This window comes from Pelodiscus sinensis, chromosome 17 (assembly GCF_049634645.1).
Source record: "Pelodiscus sinensis isolate JC-2024 chromosome 17, ASM4963464v1, whole genome shotgun sequence".
Classification (NCBI taxonomy): Eukaryota; Metazoa; Chordata; order Testudines; family Trionychidae; genus Pelodiscus; species Pelodiscus sinensis.
Window position 1 is genome coordinate 21,181,347 of NC_134727.1, and position 16,769 is coordinate 21,198,115.

The window sequence follows — 16,769 nt, forward strand, 5'->3', positions numbered from 1 at the left end:
TAGTCAACCAATAATGAAATATCTACAGTGATTTTTTTTGTTCCCCTCCCCCCGCCTTTTCTGTGTAATTGCATTTCACAATAAGTTCCTGGCTATAACAGCAATGTAGCAGTAGTTTGGAAGTGTTAATAGTGGGAGCCTGCAAACACATCTGTACAGATGGGCCCCTGTGCCAGCACAGAACTACATGGCAGGAGTCCATCTATATGGATTTAATAGTAGAACTGAGGTATCAAAATGCTGTTCAGACTACTGCAGCGTGGCAATTAAAGATGTAATTTTATTTTAAAAAAATATCAATTTAGCATTTATGCTAGACCTTTGGTGTTCAAGTAATCATCACAACAGTATTAGTAAGTATTAATATCTTCATTTTTCAAATGGGGAAACTGAGGCAGAAAGGTTAAATGACTTGGCTGTGGGCAAAGAGAGAATCATTGCCAGAGTGGAGAGTAGAACTCAGGAGTACCTGACTTTCAATGCAGTGCTCAAACCTAACCAGAACAATGCCTTTCCTCCAGACGTAAGGGATTTCTACATCCATTTTTTCCTACTGTTCAGTCTCTCAATTGTATCTATTAATGCATAAAACTGTGAGAGGTGAAGGGCTTAAATGAATGTGTGTTCATGAAAAGTGCAGGATTAAATCTCTGGGGACTAAAGATAACCCACAGGAGTGTCAGTGCCCAATGACATGGTGGTTTCTGAGATGCACACATTTGTCCACTTAGAATTGAGCTGAAACCACCAACTTATTTCACGCAAGACACCAAACAACCATCAGATGGAAACTACCAGACAGCCCTGATGTAGATCAGATCCAATTCTAGAGGCAAAAAACTAGTCTAAACACAAAAACTAATTAATGTCACTGAACAGTCTATTCTCACAATAAATACACAGTGCCCTGAATTAACCCAGCTGTAGGTCAGATTGTTTAAATGTTATCCAAGTATACTGATCTGGAAGTTGCAATTACATCAATTTTAAGGCTGAAACTATTTTTTTTTTCCTAATGCCTTGCTTTTGTTCCTTCTCTTGACAGGTTCCTGTACTAAGGCCCATGGATCTGATGGTAGAGGCCACTCCTCGAAGAGTATTTGCCAATGCACACACATATCACATCAATTCCATATCCGTAAACAGTGACTATGAAACCTACATGTCAGCTGACGACCTGAGAATAAATTTATGGAACTTTGAAATAACCAATCAAAGTTTTAGTATCCTTTGATTCATAAACCTTGCTAGTGTTGTTGTCCAATCGAGATTGGTTCTTGTATAACCCAGACTTGAGAAGAATGAGCTCATCTGAATTTTGTGTTTACATCTTTTGGAGGGCTTTTCTTTTTTTGTCTACAAATTCTATTTGTATTTGAATTATGTTTTCTCTTACTTACCATGATATTTGTCTAATGGTTGTTTATATATGATTGTGTGTACACAGTCAGACAGAAACTGAGGTCCTTATGCAGCTTTTATTCATTCCTTATTCGGGCGAAATTGTCAAAGAAGTCTATGGAAGTTTAACTTAAGGAAGGACTGAATAAGAACGAAGCAAAATCTTCAGGATTTAGCCTATTCTGATTTGTTTTTCTATAGGATGTTATTAGTTCTGTTTTTATTACTACAAACCATCCCATTCAGTTACCTTATGCCAGTGGTCCCCAACATGGTGCCCGTGGGCGCCATGGCACCTGCAGGGGCATTTGTGTGCGCCCGCCAAGAGCTCGGGGCTGGCCTGGCCCCGGGCACGTGGCGCATGCATGGTGCCGGAGCCGGCCCCAGGCGCATGGCGCACGGTGAGCGCCGGCCCCAGGAGCACCGTGGATTGGACGCCCACGCCCCGGGCGCGCGGCGCTAGGGAGGGAGGCCCGGCACCCGGGTGCACAAGTGTCCCCGCCCTCTGGTGCCCAGCGGGTGAACAGCCATGCCCCCTGGCACCCGGCAACCTTAAATGGTTGGGGACCACTGCCTCATGCCATTAGGTTTTTTTATACCAAGATAAAAATGTAAAGTAGGAACACAATGACTAGCTAAATAGGCCAACTTTGTTTGGTCCATCTAAAAACTAGGTTTGGGGGGAGCTTTAGAGGTGAGATTCACAACCCAGACATAATCAGATCACAAAGAAAAACAGTTGGAAAGCAAGGGCGAGGAGTCCAGGTACAAGGTCAAAGCAAGGGATACAGAACAGGACACCAAGCAGAGAACCCTGGACAATGCTCATTGTCCAGAGAGCGTTGACCAACATGGAGACCTTTGTCTACCAGTAGGAAAGCAATAGAGTCAGCTTCTCTGACTTGATACCCTATGCTAGTAATGCATCAGTTCTAGTGGAAGAGAAGGTAATACCACTTCTTTATTGCTACACCATCTGGTTCCACATGCACAGGTTGGTGCAGAGTCTACTCAGGCCAAGTCTATCCTGCAAACTTAAATTGATGTAACTATGTTACTTCTGGGTGTGAAAAATGTACACTCCCGAGCAAACCAATTAGATTAACCCAGCGTTTCCCAAACTATGGTCCGCGGCCCAGTAAATGCCAGGCCCCAGCGTGCCTGGTGGCTGCCAACTCTTAGGCTGATTCGACCCATTTGGTCAAATCGGGCCCCACGCCCCTGCACCCGGAAGTGCTGGTGAGTTGAGAGCCGGGGCCCTGCTCCAGCACTATGTGGAACTGGGTCTCTCCCTGACTGTGCCTGGTGCGGGCCCCGGATCTTCCTGCGGGTCCTCCCACCCCGCCCCCAGAGCGTTCCCCTCAGCCCCGGACGTCCCTGCCGTGCGCAGCTCCTCCTCGCCGCCCGTGCGCGGCGTTGCATGTGGGCAGGGAGGACGCCCGGGAGTGGCGTGATGTCACGGCCCGGGGGTTTTGAAACCCGCGGGAGGCACGTGCGATGCCTGGCTGACTCCGGCCCCGCAACGTGGAAGGAGAAGATGGGGAACCGGCTCATGCGGCCGAGGCGAGGCGAGGGAGAGGAGAGGCGGGGGGGGAGGCACCAAGGGACAGGGGTGCACGAGAGAGATACAAATGGCAGGGGGCCAAGTGCAGACCATGAGGAAAGGGCAGGAAGGGAGGTGTCAGTGGGAGGGGGGACAGGGTGATGCTGGGAGAGGAGAGGGAAATGGCACTGAGGGCTGGAGAGGGAGGTGCTGGGAGAAGGCTTGAAAGAAGGGGTGGGCATGAGGAAAGTCAGGATGGAACAAATTGTGTGTGAGGGCACAGCGGGGCAGGAGGGGAATGGGGCAGAGACTGGTGAGGGGGTGGGTATTAGGGAAAAAGAGGGCAAAAGGAGGCACCAGGAGGGTGCAGGGCTAAGGAAAGGTGCAGGTGCCAGGGGATTCTGGGGTGAGGAGGAGGGGAGAGCTGGCCACCGGAAGCAGAACTGGACGGGGGAATCAGGGCAGGCTGAGGAGATTGGGGGGGGGGGGGTGGAAGCAGGGCTGCTGGGGGGTGTGAGGTTGGGGGCAGGGAGCTGGCCAGGGAAGATGTGGGTGGGGTGGGAGAAGCGGCCTCTGGAAGGAGGGCTGGACGCAGGCAGCGGGGCTGGCCAAGAGAGATTGGGAGAAGAAGCGGGGGAGAACGGGCTGCCAGGGAGGGGTTGGGGGAAGTGGGGCTGGCCAGAGGCATGGCAAGGGGAGCAGGGGGGAAGAATGAATCGGCCTGCAGGGAGTGGGACTGACCCGACCACGTTCCCCCCTGCCCCCCACCCACAAAGCACGAGTTAGTCCGGCACAGGGATTCTCCTGTCCCCCCCGCCCCTCCATTCCCCCCCAACACACACACCCTCGAGTAGTTGAGAACTATCTGGCTGGTAGACACACTCATGCAGCCTGAGCACATTTACCAGCCAGGCAGTTCGAAACTACAAACTGATACATCTAGTAATAATACAACCTACCTACTGAGAAAATACCAGACATGTTATATGTCTGGTATTTTCTCAGTTTGTTTTTCACGTGTTTATATTTTTGGACTGCAAAAGGAAGAACTTAAAAAAAAAAAAAAAAAAAAAGTTCCAACTAAAGTAAAAAGTTTGGGAAACCCTGGTCTAACCAGCTTTCTGTCTGTCTTACAGCCCATTAATCCAATCCATATTCCTTAACTTGCTGGCAAGAATATTGTGGGTGACCATTTCAAAAGCTTTGCTAAAGCTGGCACTGGGAGATTTGGGAGAATCAGAAACAACTTATTTGAATATTCATCATTTGATTAATGAGTATGCAAATGAACATTACTGGTCCTCCAAAAGTTCGTGAATGGATTTACTGGTCCCCGTCTCAAAAAGTTTGGGAACCCCTGGATTAACCTAACCTCTTGTGTAGATGGTGCTGTTGTGATAGGAGGACTTCTCCCATCAACTTAGCCACCTCTTCTTGCAGAGGTGGATTTACTGTGCTGGCAGGAGGAGCTCTCTGTTTGGCATAGTATCATCTTCCCTGACATGCTACAGATGTGCTGCTGCAGCTTTTTAAGTGTATTCCTGCCCTAAGGGTAGGGCGGCCATTGTTTGTCTTCAGTGTCAGTAAATTGCTCTGAGATCTTCCGTTAAAAGGTGCTTCGTAAATACCAGCTATGAAAGGTGCTGTGTTATGGTTATTGTTTGTGTGTGTCAGTCTGGAAAGTGCATAAATGTAAGCACCAAACCTCCTTTTTCTTTTATTTCTGTGTTCTTGCTGTGGATGCAAAATGTTACATAGCAGCTAGGAAGCTGGCACTGTAAAGATCTCCCTCTCTCACTCTCTCTCTCTCTCTCATCACTATGCTGTTTTGTCTGATTCCAAGAGCCATAGGATTGAACATATCTCAGCTGGGCATCATTATAAGCTGCTGCTTTCCAGTTTGGGTGACATGTTGAATTTTGCCTGAAGGGTGTGAGTGGGGGAAGGGAATTTCTTTAGGCGATTTAGAAGGCAGGTGCCTTAGGGGACATGAGGAGAGGAAATATTAATAGTGTAGTTTTCATAATAAACTAGTATGTGACAGGTTGCCAGTTGCAGACATACAAATGAGATTGTGCCAGTCACCCCTATAACAGGCACATCAGAAATAACAACAGGGATGATGATAATCACAGATATTTATGTGGTGCTTTCCACCGAGAAATCCCCAAAGCACACAGCAAATTTTACCAGCTGGGGATCATTTTGGCAATCACCTCAATTCAGCCATTCAGGGATGGAAAGTGCTTGTGTTTGAACTGTGCGCGGAAACTGTATATTATTGTATAGAACAGAAAGTGCCAAGTCCCATATTCAATCAAAACTACAGAAAATTCAGATGGACAGAATGTAGTTATCCCAATAAAATTTAGCTAAGATACCTATGCTGATACTGTGCTGTTTCTAATGTGCCATAAAACTTTTAATTGAACACAAGTAGGGATATAAAATTTCAATTATTTGGCTAATCAAATAGTCAATGCAGTTTGGATTGACTATTTGATTAGTCGATAAGGGCACTTCCACCTTTAAGGTGTAGCAACAGCCCCAGGGCTGTTTCTGTACTTCAAACGTGAAAGCACTCAAGCAGTGCCCAGCTGACCCTGGGCTGCCGCTTTTAAATGCTGCAAGGAGCTTGGCAGGAGCCCGGCGTCAGGCTCCACGCAGCGTTTCAAAGCGGCAGCACTGCATGGAGCCTGGAGTCATCAGGGAGTCCCCAGCTGACCCCAGGTTCCACATAGCACAAGAGAAGAGTGCCCCTTGCATTGCAGTACCACCACTAATAATTCTTGTAGCCATCTGAGTTCTCCAGTCTACTTATCTTAGTAAATCTGACCAGGTCAGTCTGTAGGGTTATGGTTTCATCATAGAGGCAGCTGTTCAGACCAGCAAGAGTAGGGATGTAAGCAACTAGTCAACTACCCAATAAGCAAATGCAAATAAGTAGGAACGAGACTAATCACCCCCCCCCTTGCTGCCTCTATCAAAAAGAGGCAGCAAGGGGGGCAGTACGAGCCACTGCTGGGCAAAGCCAGTTTCACCCCCCCCCCCTTCATCCCCAGCACCATTTCCACAGGGCACGGGAGACAGAGGGTAGCAGAGAAACGGCAGGAGTGGGGATTGAAAAAGTCCCACTCACACCTGTTTGACTGCTGCTCCTCTCCCTTTGAAATGTACAGGAGCTGCCTGCTGCTCTTGTAAATTTCAAAGGAAGAGACACAGGGGCACCAGCAGGGACTGCTGTGTCTCTCCCTTTGAAATGTACAGGAGCCACCCTGGTTCTTTTACATATCAAAGGGAGAGATTCAGTGGAACTGGCTGGGTTTCTCCCTTTGAAATATACAAGAGCTGTGGGTGGCTCTTGTGCATTTCAAAGGGAGAGGCTCAACGGGATAGCAAGTGCCCCCCCTTATCGACTAATCGAGTTGTCGATGGAAATTCCACCAACTACTCGATGAGCTGATTAAACAATATTTAACATCCCTAGCGAGGGAAAGGTCCTTTGGATAATGAACTTTTGTCATATCCACAGATCATTGCTTCTGTTTACAGCCATGAAAATCCAAACAAATTTTGTTTAGTTGGCAGTTTGAAGCAAGTCAGTAGTAAACATGGCAGCATGTGACACATCATGTCCCATCTCCTGAAAACAGCTTAGAATTCTTCCTGATCACTGTGCTTTGGATAGGGATGTAAAAATGTGTTTAATAATGTAACCATTAAAAATCATAGCTGTTACGCATGCTGCAGGCTCTGGAAGATACAGCTTAAATAAAGCTTTATACTGAAGAGTCCGCAGTGAAATCTCCCTAGGACCAGGGCTGGCAAGGGTTGCTGCCAACCCCACTACCAGCACGGGGGGGGGGGGGGGGAGGAGGCCCACAGAGCTGAAACATCCCCCTACCCAGGGCTTTTACATCCCTAGCTTTGGATGCCACACATCCTTATATTTGAGGTCTTCTGCAGGAGCAGTATTTAGCCTTAGAGCAGACACTCCTAAAAGGGAGAAGAGCAACTACAATGATTCTTTATTTTCGAAATAAGTAGAATTTTCTGAAGTTTTTTAATTTTGCTTTGTTCTGGTGTAGGTGACGGGAGTACCCCTTTCAGCTATCTTAGCATGCTGGGGTTTTCTCTTCCCATTCTTGTACCCTAATTGAAAGCTTGTATGACAGTCTTACAGATCCCACATTTATTCACTCCACAATGCTCAGTCCTCTAGTTTCAGGTGGTCTTCAGCACTCATATCTGTGATATCTTTTGAAATGTATCTTTGAAAGGCACTTGCAGTCAAGGCAGTGGCTCTATGAAAATGATGCTCTGGGCTCTGTATATCCTGGGCATGCCTGATACTTGAGCTGTGGAAAATGAATAGTTTTCCTTGGAAATTCTTCCTCCTTTTTAGACCTTTAGGGCAAGTGGGTGGGTTCTTTCATGGCTTCACAAGCCATTGAGCAAATCTCTGTTGGACACCTAGCAAGTGATACTCCTGACTACCTCTCCAAGGTCAAAGCACATCATCTACATGGCCTCCTTGAGAGGCACTGGCCAAAGAAAAGACTCCTCAAACTCAGGTCTCCCCATAGTGAGGATAGCCCTGCCTAGCTTTGATCATCCACTCTAAGGAACAACTGGAGTTAAAGCTGTTGCCTTTGGAACAAGGCTTCTGTCACCACCTAGGAAAACTGTGCAGTGGTTTCATGAGAGAAGAGAGAATAATGCAGCAAAACATTGCATAGACTTTCTCTCTCAATCAGAATTCGTGTGGTGGGAATAATCTTACAGGTTAGAGCAAGGAGTCAGATGGTGAGATGAGACAAACCAGAAGCACTTCAGAATTGGGAAAATAAAGATTTGAGGGTTTTACTCATAAAGAAAAGAAAATATAATGTAGTAGACTGTAGGACTGTTTAGGAAATTACTTTTTCCTCTGTGAAAAACCTCAATAAAATAAAAAAAGATTTAGTTTTCATTAAAATTGATCAAGTTTATTGGAAAACAAAAAAAAATCTATATTTCAGTTTGTTGCCCTGCCACTTCCCCCTGCCCCCAATTTAGATGAAAAGAGATTTTTCACATTTTCCATGTAATCCAACAGCCATATTGTTAGAAAAGAATGTCAACGGGTGACTAGTAGATTAGAGAAGGCTATTGGCATCTCCTTGTTCACTCAATTTGCAATTGTGTTGAGTCTACTCAGTCTTGGAACTAGCTTTTAAACGGCTTTTCTTTTATCTCTTGTATAACTCACGGGATTGGCTTTTTACTTGTCTAAAGTTAGCCCCCTAGGGCAGTGGTTCTCAACTTCCTGGGCTCAGGACCCATTTGTAAACTTTGATGGCCAGCTGCAACCCAGAGACTCCCCCAGACGCAATGCCTTCTCTTCAGGAGGGATCAAGTACTCCAGGTTTGCACGTCCCGAGCACAACCCAACTACCCCCAAGCTCTCTTATGCATTCTGGCACCCCAGTATTGGGTTTTCCATTTGATTAGAGCAATATGAGATCTTTATTGGGTGTGCCAAATCCCTCATTCTATTGCACTACTCTGCAAAATTTAGTTTGGCAACAGATTTCCAGGGGCAAACTCTTCTCCCAGTTATGGATACAATCCCATTGTTTTCAGTCAGGCTCTCAGCATTTTAAATTAGTTTTTAGCATTGCTGGGCTTTCATTAACAATTGTTTTTGGAGCTGCTCCATGAACTAACTGCCAGTTTCAAAACTCAGTTGCTGGATAGTCTTAAAAATGGAGGAATTGTTTAGTTAGTTTAAAAAGACAGACTCCCATTGCATGAAGTACAGTGCAGTTTAATAAGGTCTAAAACTCCATGGAGAGAACAGCATGCACAGGATTAACACGCTAGCTTTTTACCACTAGAGACTTATGCTCAAATCCTACTTAAGTCATAAGTGAAAATGAGTTTGTGGGGATTTCATTTCAGTGCCTTTTCTGTGCACATCACAAAGTCACTGTACAGTTTGACTGATTCGAAGGCACTGCTTATCATGGACCAGGAACTTGCTCTAATAGCAAGAGGTGTTGCAAATCAGAATTGAAGCGTATGGGCAAAGCTGTAAGGGTCCCGAAACCCTGCATTTCAATGTCACTTTTCATCTTGGACTGTCGTGGTGCTTCACAAACATCTAAGAAATCTAACCTCTCTGCAGTCAGTGAGAACTAGATATCACCTTTGTGCAATCCAGGGTATAGGGCACTGGCTGGCAGATGTTATAATTCATGTTCTGCCACTGAATCACAGCATGACCATGTGTAAATCACTTTGCCTCCCTCAATCTCAGCTGCCCCATCTGTACAGTGGAAATAGTAATATTTGCCTTCCTATAAAGCACTTTGAGCTGAAAACCACCCTTCATTCCAAAAGAGTCTTAACAGCAGAAGTATTGCAGATTAGTACTGGCTTTCGGGTTGCCAAGTGTCCAGTTTTGAACTGGACAGTTCCAGTAGTTGAGCTTTCTGTTTGGGAAACACATTGAGAAAATATAAATGTCCAGTAAATTCTATATCAGGTTGTGACGTAGTGGGGGTACTTGCTGGGCTGTGGTGACCCCTGCTGTCTGGAGCAAGACCCAGCAGGGAAAACCTCACTAGGCCAAGCTAATGCCAAACTTGTTGAACCAGTGGCCAGACACCCCCCATGGAGAGGAACAAAGGAAGGTGGAATGCTGCCCTGGCTGGGGGGCAGGGCTGGAAGTTAGTTGGTTGGTTGGTGGCTGTCTGTGAGGATGGATGAGACAGCCTAGGGAGAGGAGCTGGAGTTTAGGGGCCCAGTCTCCCCCCAACTCAAGGGGGCCTGAGGCATCCTAGCCCAGCTCTGTGACCAGACTACATCTGTGCTGTGCTGTATCCTGGAGAGGCAATAAACTTCTTCAATTCTACTGGCTGGTGCAGTCTGTTTGTGCCATTTCGGGGTGCAGGAGACGGGGACCCCAACGTGCCGTCACACAGGTGTAATGTCAAGTGTGTCCGGTATTTTTGTTGAAACCGTCTGGCAACCCTAACTGACGTTCATTGGCAAAGTTGAGAATGGGTGGCAGGGTACCTGACTGATCTATACGGGGCTATCGCCCCTGCTATCAGCCCTTCCCATCTCTGAGGCCTACCTTAACCAATCCTTCTCCTGAGGGAAAAATTTCCTTTCTTTAAACCTTCACATCCACAATGCTGCACTAAGGAAAGAACTTGTCTTGCAATGAAGTTTTGAAGCCATCCCCACAGGCCTATGAAGTTCACAGCTGATTTTTTTTTCGCCTCTCTTCCTGTCTCTGGAAATTGCTGTTAACAGCAGGAACTTAATTTGCTTTCTTTGGGGTGATGAAAGTAATAGTGCAATCCCCCCTCTCCTTCTGCACCGTCAGTAAATTGTCCCATGCTGGGCGTTTTGATTGGACTGTGAAATCTAAAGCTGCTCGCCACCAGTGACCACTGAGTCAGTGTCTCAGCTGGATTGATAGACTCATGAAAGGCTCATCTGTACCACTAGGAGGCTCTTTGTGATAGACATGGTTCCTTTCTGACTCCTTCCATCTGGTATATCTGACTACAAATATTTCAAGCTCATCTTGAATGTCAGGATGGTTTCAGTCTGGGATACTACTGAGTCTAAACTTTCAGAACCTTCTTGAGCTGAAAAATCTTCCTGTTAGAGCAGTCATTTCATGTTCAGCATGTTTTGTTTTTCATGCATTGTTACATAATGTGGGGCTATTTTCTTTTTCCAGCAACTGTAATAAGAGCTGTTTATTTTCCCTCATGGCAAATTTGCTAGAGTCCTGCCTTTTTCTTTTTTTTTTTTGTTTTTTTGTTTTTTTTTAAACAAAGAGGGCATTACAGTGTGTGTTACAAGCAGCTGCAATCTCTAAGTAAATAGATAACATGAAAGAAGATGGGATTTCTCTTTAGTGCACTAATTTCTTCTGGGGTGTATGTTCACATTGACCTCATTCAAACAGTGAGAAGTGAAGAACAATGTCTGTCAAAATCAGATTCATACTACAGGCAGTCCCCAGGTTACATGGATCCGACTTACATCGGATCCCTACTTACAAATGGGGTGAGGCAACCCCGCACTAGCTGCTTCTCCCCAGCAGACCAGGGAGACGCGAAGCTACCCCCCCCCCCTCCCCCCAGCAGACCAGGGAGACGCGGAGTGGCTTTTCTCAGCAGACACCTTAGCTTGAGAATAAAGGACTGAGGGAAGTGAGGTGTGGGAGAATAAAACTGAGTTCTGGAGAAATGTTTGGCTAGAGTTTCCCCTACAATATGTACCAGTTCCGACTTACATACAAATTCAACTTAAGAACAAACCTACAGTCCCTATCTTGTACGTAACCCGGGGACTGCCTGTAAAGGCAATAAATGTAGGCTGTGATTTTTAAATGAGTCTAAGGGAGTGAGATGCCCAACTTCTATTACAATGCAAAGGGATTTGGACATCTAACTCCTTTTAGGTAATTTTGAAAATCCAGCCATAGTTCTTGATCTGTTTTATTCCCAGTAATAGCATGTGTCTCTCGAGAGCAGTGTTTTTGGGAAGCCAGTATTTCATTGCAGAAATGGATGGAAATGTAAGCACTGGTATTCTTGCTCAGTTAGAATCATAGAACACTAGAACTGGAAGGGACCTTGAGCGATCATAGAGTCCAGTCCCGTCCTTATGGCAGGACCAAGCACCATCTAGACCATCCCTGATAGATGTGTATCTAACCTGCTCTTAAATACCTCCAGAGATGGAGATTCCACCATCTCCCTAGGCAACTTATTCCAGTGTTTAAGCACCCTGGAAGTTAGGAAATTTTTCCTAATGTCCAACCTAAGTCTCCCTTGCTGCAGTTTAAGCCCATTGCTTCTTGTCCTATCCTCAAAGATCAAGGAGAACAATTTTTCTCCCTCCTCCTTGTGACACCCTTTTAGATACCTGAGAACTGCTATCATGTCCCCTCTCTGTCTTCTCCTTTCTAAACAGATCTTATTGTTATGTAATTTATATTCACTGTCTAGAGTACATAATGTTAAAATATTCTGAGCAAATATTGTCCTTCCCCTAAACAACATAAATTCTAAGGCCACGAGCAGTACAATACAGAACCAACACATGCTAAAAGAAAATATCTGCCACATTGTAAAGAAGTAAGGAAGTAGCTGTAGTAATCATGGCAGCCAAGGCACCACTTGCCTGGTTGAATCTACGTAGAGAGAGGGAGTACGTTTCACTAGTTAGATTAGTACTGGAAACCTGTGGTGCTCAACCTTTCCAGACTACTGTACCCCTTTCAGGAGTCTGAATTGCCTTGTGTACCTCCAAATTTTACCTCACTTAAAAATGGCTTGCTTACAAAATCAGTGATATAAGTGCAGCACACTAATACTGAAAAATTGTTTACTTTCTATTTTACCATATAATTATAAAAGAAAACAATTGGAATATAAATATTGCACTTACAGTGGGTGGTACATAAAGCAGTCATAAGTCATTGCCTGTATTAGTTTGTAATTACTTTGCTAGTGCTTTTTATGTAGCCTTTGGTAAAAAGATGAGTTGATGTACCCCCTGGAAATATTCATACCCCTGGTTGAGAACTACTGGTGACCTGTGAGACACTGTGGAAAACATCACTTCTCTGAGTGTCAGTTTCCCCATCTATAAAACATCTAATGATACTATTCAGATCAAGTGATGGGTGCTATACTACTACAGGTTGTCCTCTCTAGTCCGGCACCCTTGGAATCTGACTGATGCTGAACCAGAGAATTTTCCAAATCCTGGGAAGTCAGTATTGTCTAGCAGCATTACCAACACTTCCACTGCTTAGAAGACACTTAGGGATAAATTAGAACTATGTAACTGCACAGAGCACTGAAAGCCAGGACAGGTGGCTGTAAACAAACTTTATGGGACCGTGGGAATCTTGGCCATAAGTGGACATCCCCAGTGTTCTATCTAAGCTGCTCTAAGTGTTCCAGTGTTCCATCTAAGCGGTGCATGGAGACCTGAGCCTCTGACTGAGAGGGGATGATTAATCACCTGTGAAGCTGTGGTGCCACGCAGCTTAGAGGGAACACTGGATGTCCAGGTAACTAAAACCATGCTGAACCACAGATATTGCCAGACTAGAGGGGTTCAACCTATTTATACATCAAGTACTGCTGCTTTACATATGATCTAACATGGATCCACAGCCACGAATACAAGGCTTTGCTGAGAGTTTCTGGTGCAGAACTTTGCCACTTACGATTACAACAGCAAAGATTTGATCCTTGTCTTCATAATCGCTGTCAAAAACAAAATGCCCCCGTTAAACATTGCATAATAAAGAAAGCCAGAGGTGATTGATCACCACCGGGGCTGCATGTTGACAGCGCTGTTTGTTTTTCCTTAACTTTCCTGTTTCAGATATTGTCGATATCAAGCCAGCCAACATGGAGGAGCTAACAGAGGTGATCACTGCAGCGGAATTCCATCCACACCACTGCAACACCTTTGTATACAGCAGCAGTAAAGGGACGATAAGGCTGTGTGATATGCGGGCAGCCGCCCTGTGTGACAGACATTCCAAATGTGAGTACTTCCAGGGTTGTGGTGTAGGGGGTGTTTTTATGATGGAAAGACTGAATAAAGGAAGGAGAATTCTGATTATAGGATCCCAGTTCCCCCAGACCTAGGGCTCTGTGGCACCAAGTCACTAAATGCCAGCTAATGCCCGCTCCCAGTCCAATTAAAAATTGAAAAATTCAGCTAAATGCGAATGAGTAAGTTTTGCTTAAAATCAGGCTCAGCCCTCAAAATTCAGTCTCAGATCCAACCTTCAAACTCCCCAGAGTTCCGGAGTGTGTGTATCTGAGGGGTCTGTTTCAGCTGTTAAAAAAACTAGGAGCTATTTGGAAATGGGTGTTCAGAAATGGGTTTCAGATCAGGTCTCTTTCTACTGTGGTATTTCCCAACATTGCTTTTCATAGGATGAAGTGCAGAATGATCATTTAATTGGGTTTGTCTGGGCTTGGAAGAGATGTCTTAGTTTCTGCTGTGGTTTATATGAAATGAATGCCTAATCCAGAGGCAACAAAATCCACATCTTTCTTCAGTCCTGCATTGTCTTGCTCTTGCATCATGCATGTTTTCAGCAGCTCTGCAAGCAAGAAGGCCCTCTCACTGAAATGCAGTGTTACTGACTTTGGGAGTAGTGAGAGAACTTAACAGACTATTTTCTTCCACTATTTGATCTGAGGAAGTGGGTCTGGCCCACGAAAGCTCATCATCTAATAAACCATCTTGTTAGTCTTTAAAAGTGCTACATAGTCCTGTATTTTGTTTCAGCTACACCAGACTAACACGGCTACATTTCTATTAATATTGTACTGTAATTCTTAGCGATCTGCTTTACTTTTAGCAACATGAGAAGTTTACGTGTCCTCATATTGACTAATAAAAATAACAAAACTGTTACTGGAGACAGACCATAAGTTGGAATTCAAACATCTTAGAAAATCTGTATCTGAATACATCTGTTTCTGTAGTTTTGTTTCTGAAAGGGCCTGTTTTCCAGTTCCAAGTCAGATGTGGCCTAATATTGTGAGAACAGCCTGCCTCCGTCGAGCTTTTAGCCCTAAATGAATGACATCTTACAAGAATCTCCAGGATATTTCTAGCATCCAAGATATGAAAATATTGCAAGAACAAACTGCATAGACTTAGTGCAGCTGAATCCTTACCCTAATAGACTGTACTTTCTTAGCGTATTTCAGGAACTAATCTCCCTGAGATGAAGATAAATGAAGTGTACACTAATGCTTTTGATCTTCCTGGAGCATGATTGTAGCCTCATGTCTACAACATATTGTTAGGGTTAAAAAAAAAGTAGATAAGTAGATTGGGAGGAAAACTCTATATTTCTGCATGGAAAGCTCAAGTTTTAGAATAGCACTTACTGCAAATATACATTGGAATTTAGAGAATCTCACTATTCTGTGATATCACCCCCCCCCCCCCCCCCCCCCCGAGATTCCTTACACAATTTAGAAGCAAACAGAATTCAGTTTCTTGATATTCCAGCAAAGGAAACTCATTTGGTGTTTCCCTTTGTTCAGATGCTGAAATGTCCTTTTAGTCCTCAGCGCATATACCAGCCAACTGCAAAAACCAGTTCAATATGACCTCTCCCTTGACATTTCATATTGATTTTCCTCTATCCTTCAGAAGCATCGGCCTTCAGTCAATTGCAGCTCAGGAGATGTGAGAGTCGGAATTGAGACAGTTCATCAAAGTTCAAAATGAAAAAAGCAACATTGGCTTTTGGAGATGAATTCTCTAAAGGAGATATTTAATAACTGCCAGTGTATAATCAAAATGCAGATGATATCTGTGTATATCCAGTCATGTCTATTAACCTTTTTATAAGTATTTGGGTGCAACATACAGCCCAGGGTCAGCTTTAACATACATGTTTCTGTTTTTACAACGCACTTGCTCTTTGTAGTCCAGGCTCTGTTAAGCCACTACCGCTTTCCATGCAAGGTAGTTTGTAGTTGCCTTTGTGAGTGAACTAGAGATTATTGCTTTATATAAAGTCTACTATCTGGATAGTTCAAAATTAATTAAGGCTCACAATAGCACAGTGAGATAAGTAAGTATATGGATAAATTAATGTGTACAGAGGTCAAGTAACTTGCCTAAGGTTATGCAGGAAGTTAGTAGAAATGGAATCTAAGATCCTTGTTTTCCTGATTTAGTCTCTAAATAACATTTTCTTTCAAGAGAAGAAGTATAACTTGTGCTTCTGGTTACATTTTCTTCCCAGCTGAAAGAAAGCATCTGTCGTACATTAATCAATAATTGATCTTAATATTACACAGACTTGCACCAGGAAGATCTGGGTAACGTTAATCTTCTGATTGAGTTTTATAAAAATGCAGGTTAATAAAGATCTGAGTAAAAACCTTCACCAAGAATCAATGATCATTCACTACATTTCTCATGGGCTCAAAACTAAAACCAGACCTCCAATCTACCAAGATTCAGAATTGGGAGTTGGAAATGATCATTGCAGCTGACTCCATATCTGTCTATTAAAGTCCCAGTTTCAAATTCTGCTGATGCTGAACCTTGGGGCAGTTTGGAAGTGTATCTCTTTCCTGTTCTGGACTCTGCATGTCAATCCATGTAATGCCATAAGTAGAACCCTGCATGAATACAAAATTGTTATCGACATCCGCATCTGCCAAAATTATCCATGGATATCCGCAAATTTGCAGGGTTCTAGATACAAAATTGGTATTCACATCTATATCTGCAAAAATGAGCCACAGATACTCGCATCCACAACCACAGATACAGATCCCCACAGATATAAAGCAGATACCCACAGCTTTGAAAGGCTGTAGCCATAAGGTTCTATAAGTTGGACTTAAATTTGCAATAGATCCTACTACCGCTGAGATTTTTCCTTTGTCCATACAGAATTGATGGAGGAAATGCCAGTGAGGATTCATTTGTGTTAAAAGCAGAGAAACACTCAGCCTTTAAAGTAGATTTTTCCTGTTTTTTGGGATGAAATGTGGATGAAGAGGGAATATCACTTATTGAAAGGGAAAATAGATTTAATTAGCTGAAGAGCTCTCAAGAAATCTGCTCTGTGAGCTGAGCAGCCAGTGTCTGCTTCTGCAGCACATAGAGACCTCTCTTCCCCCCGCCCCTTGCAAGCTTCCATCTAAGAAGCAAAAATAACTGCACCCATCTCCAACCAACTCCATCACTCATTTACCTTTTCATTAACTACACCTGTGTTCACTCTTAGGGTATGTCTAGACTA

At 44.2% G+C, this 16,769-nt stretch overlaps 1 protein-coding gene across 1 annotated transcript in view; it reads left to right on the plus strand.

Moving 5' to 3' along the window:
* The first annotated feature begins 1,015 nt into the window (after positions 1–1,015).
* LOC142818721 (serine/threonine-protein phosphatase 2A 55 kDa regulatory subunit B beta isoform-like) overlaps positions 1,016–16,769 on the plus strand; it is a 38,249-nt gene continuing 22,495 nt past the window's right edge. The window contains exons 1-2 of the mRNA XM_075900293.1: positions 1,016–1,223; positions 13,358–13,522. Of these exons, the coding sequence (XP_075756408.1) occupies positions 1,064–1,223; positions 13,358–13,522 (325 nt within the window). The 5' untranslated portion in view covers positions 1,016–1,063. The remainder of the gene's footprint in view (positions 1,224–13,357; positions 13,523–16,769) is intronic.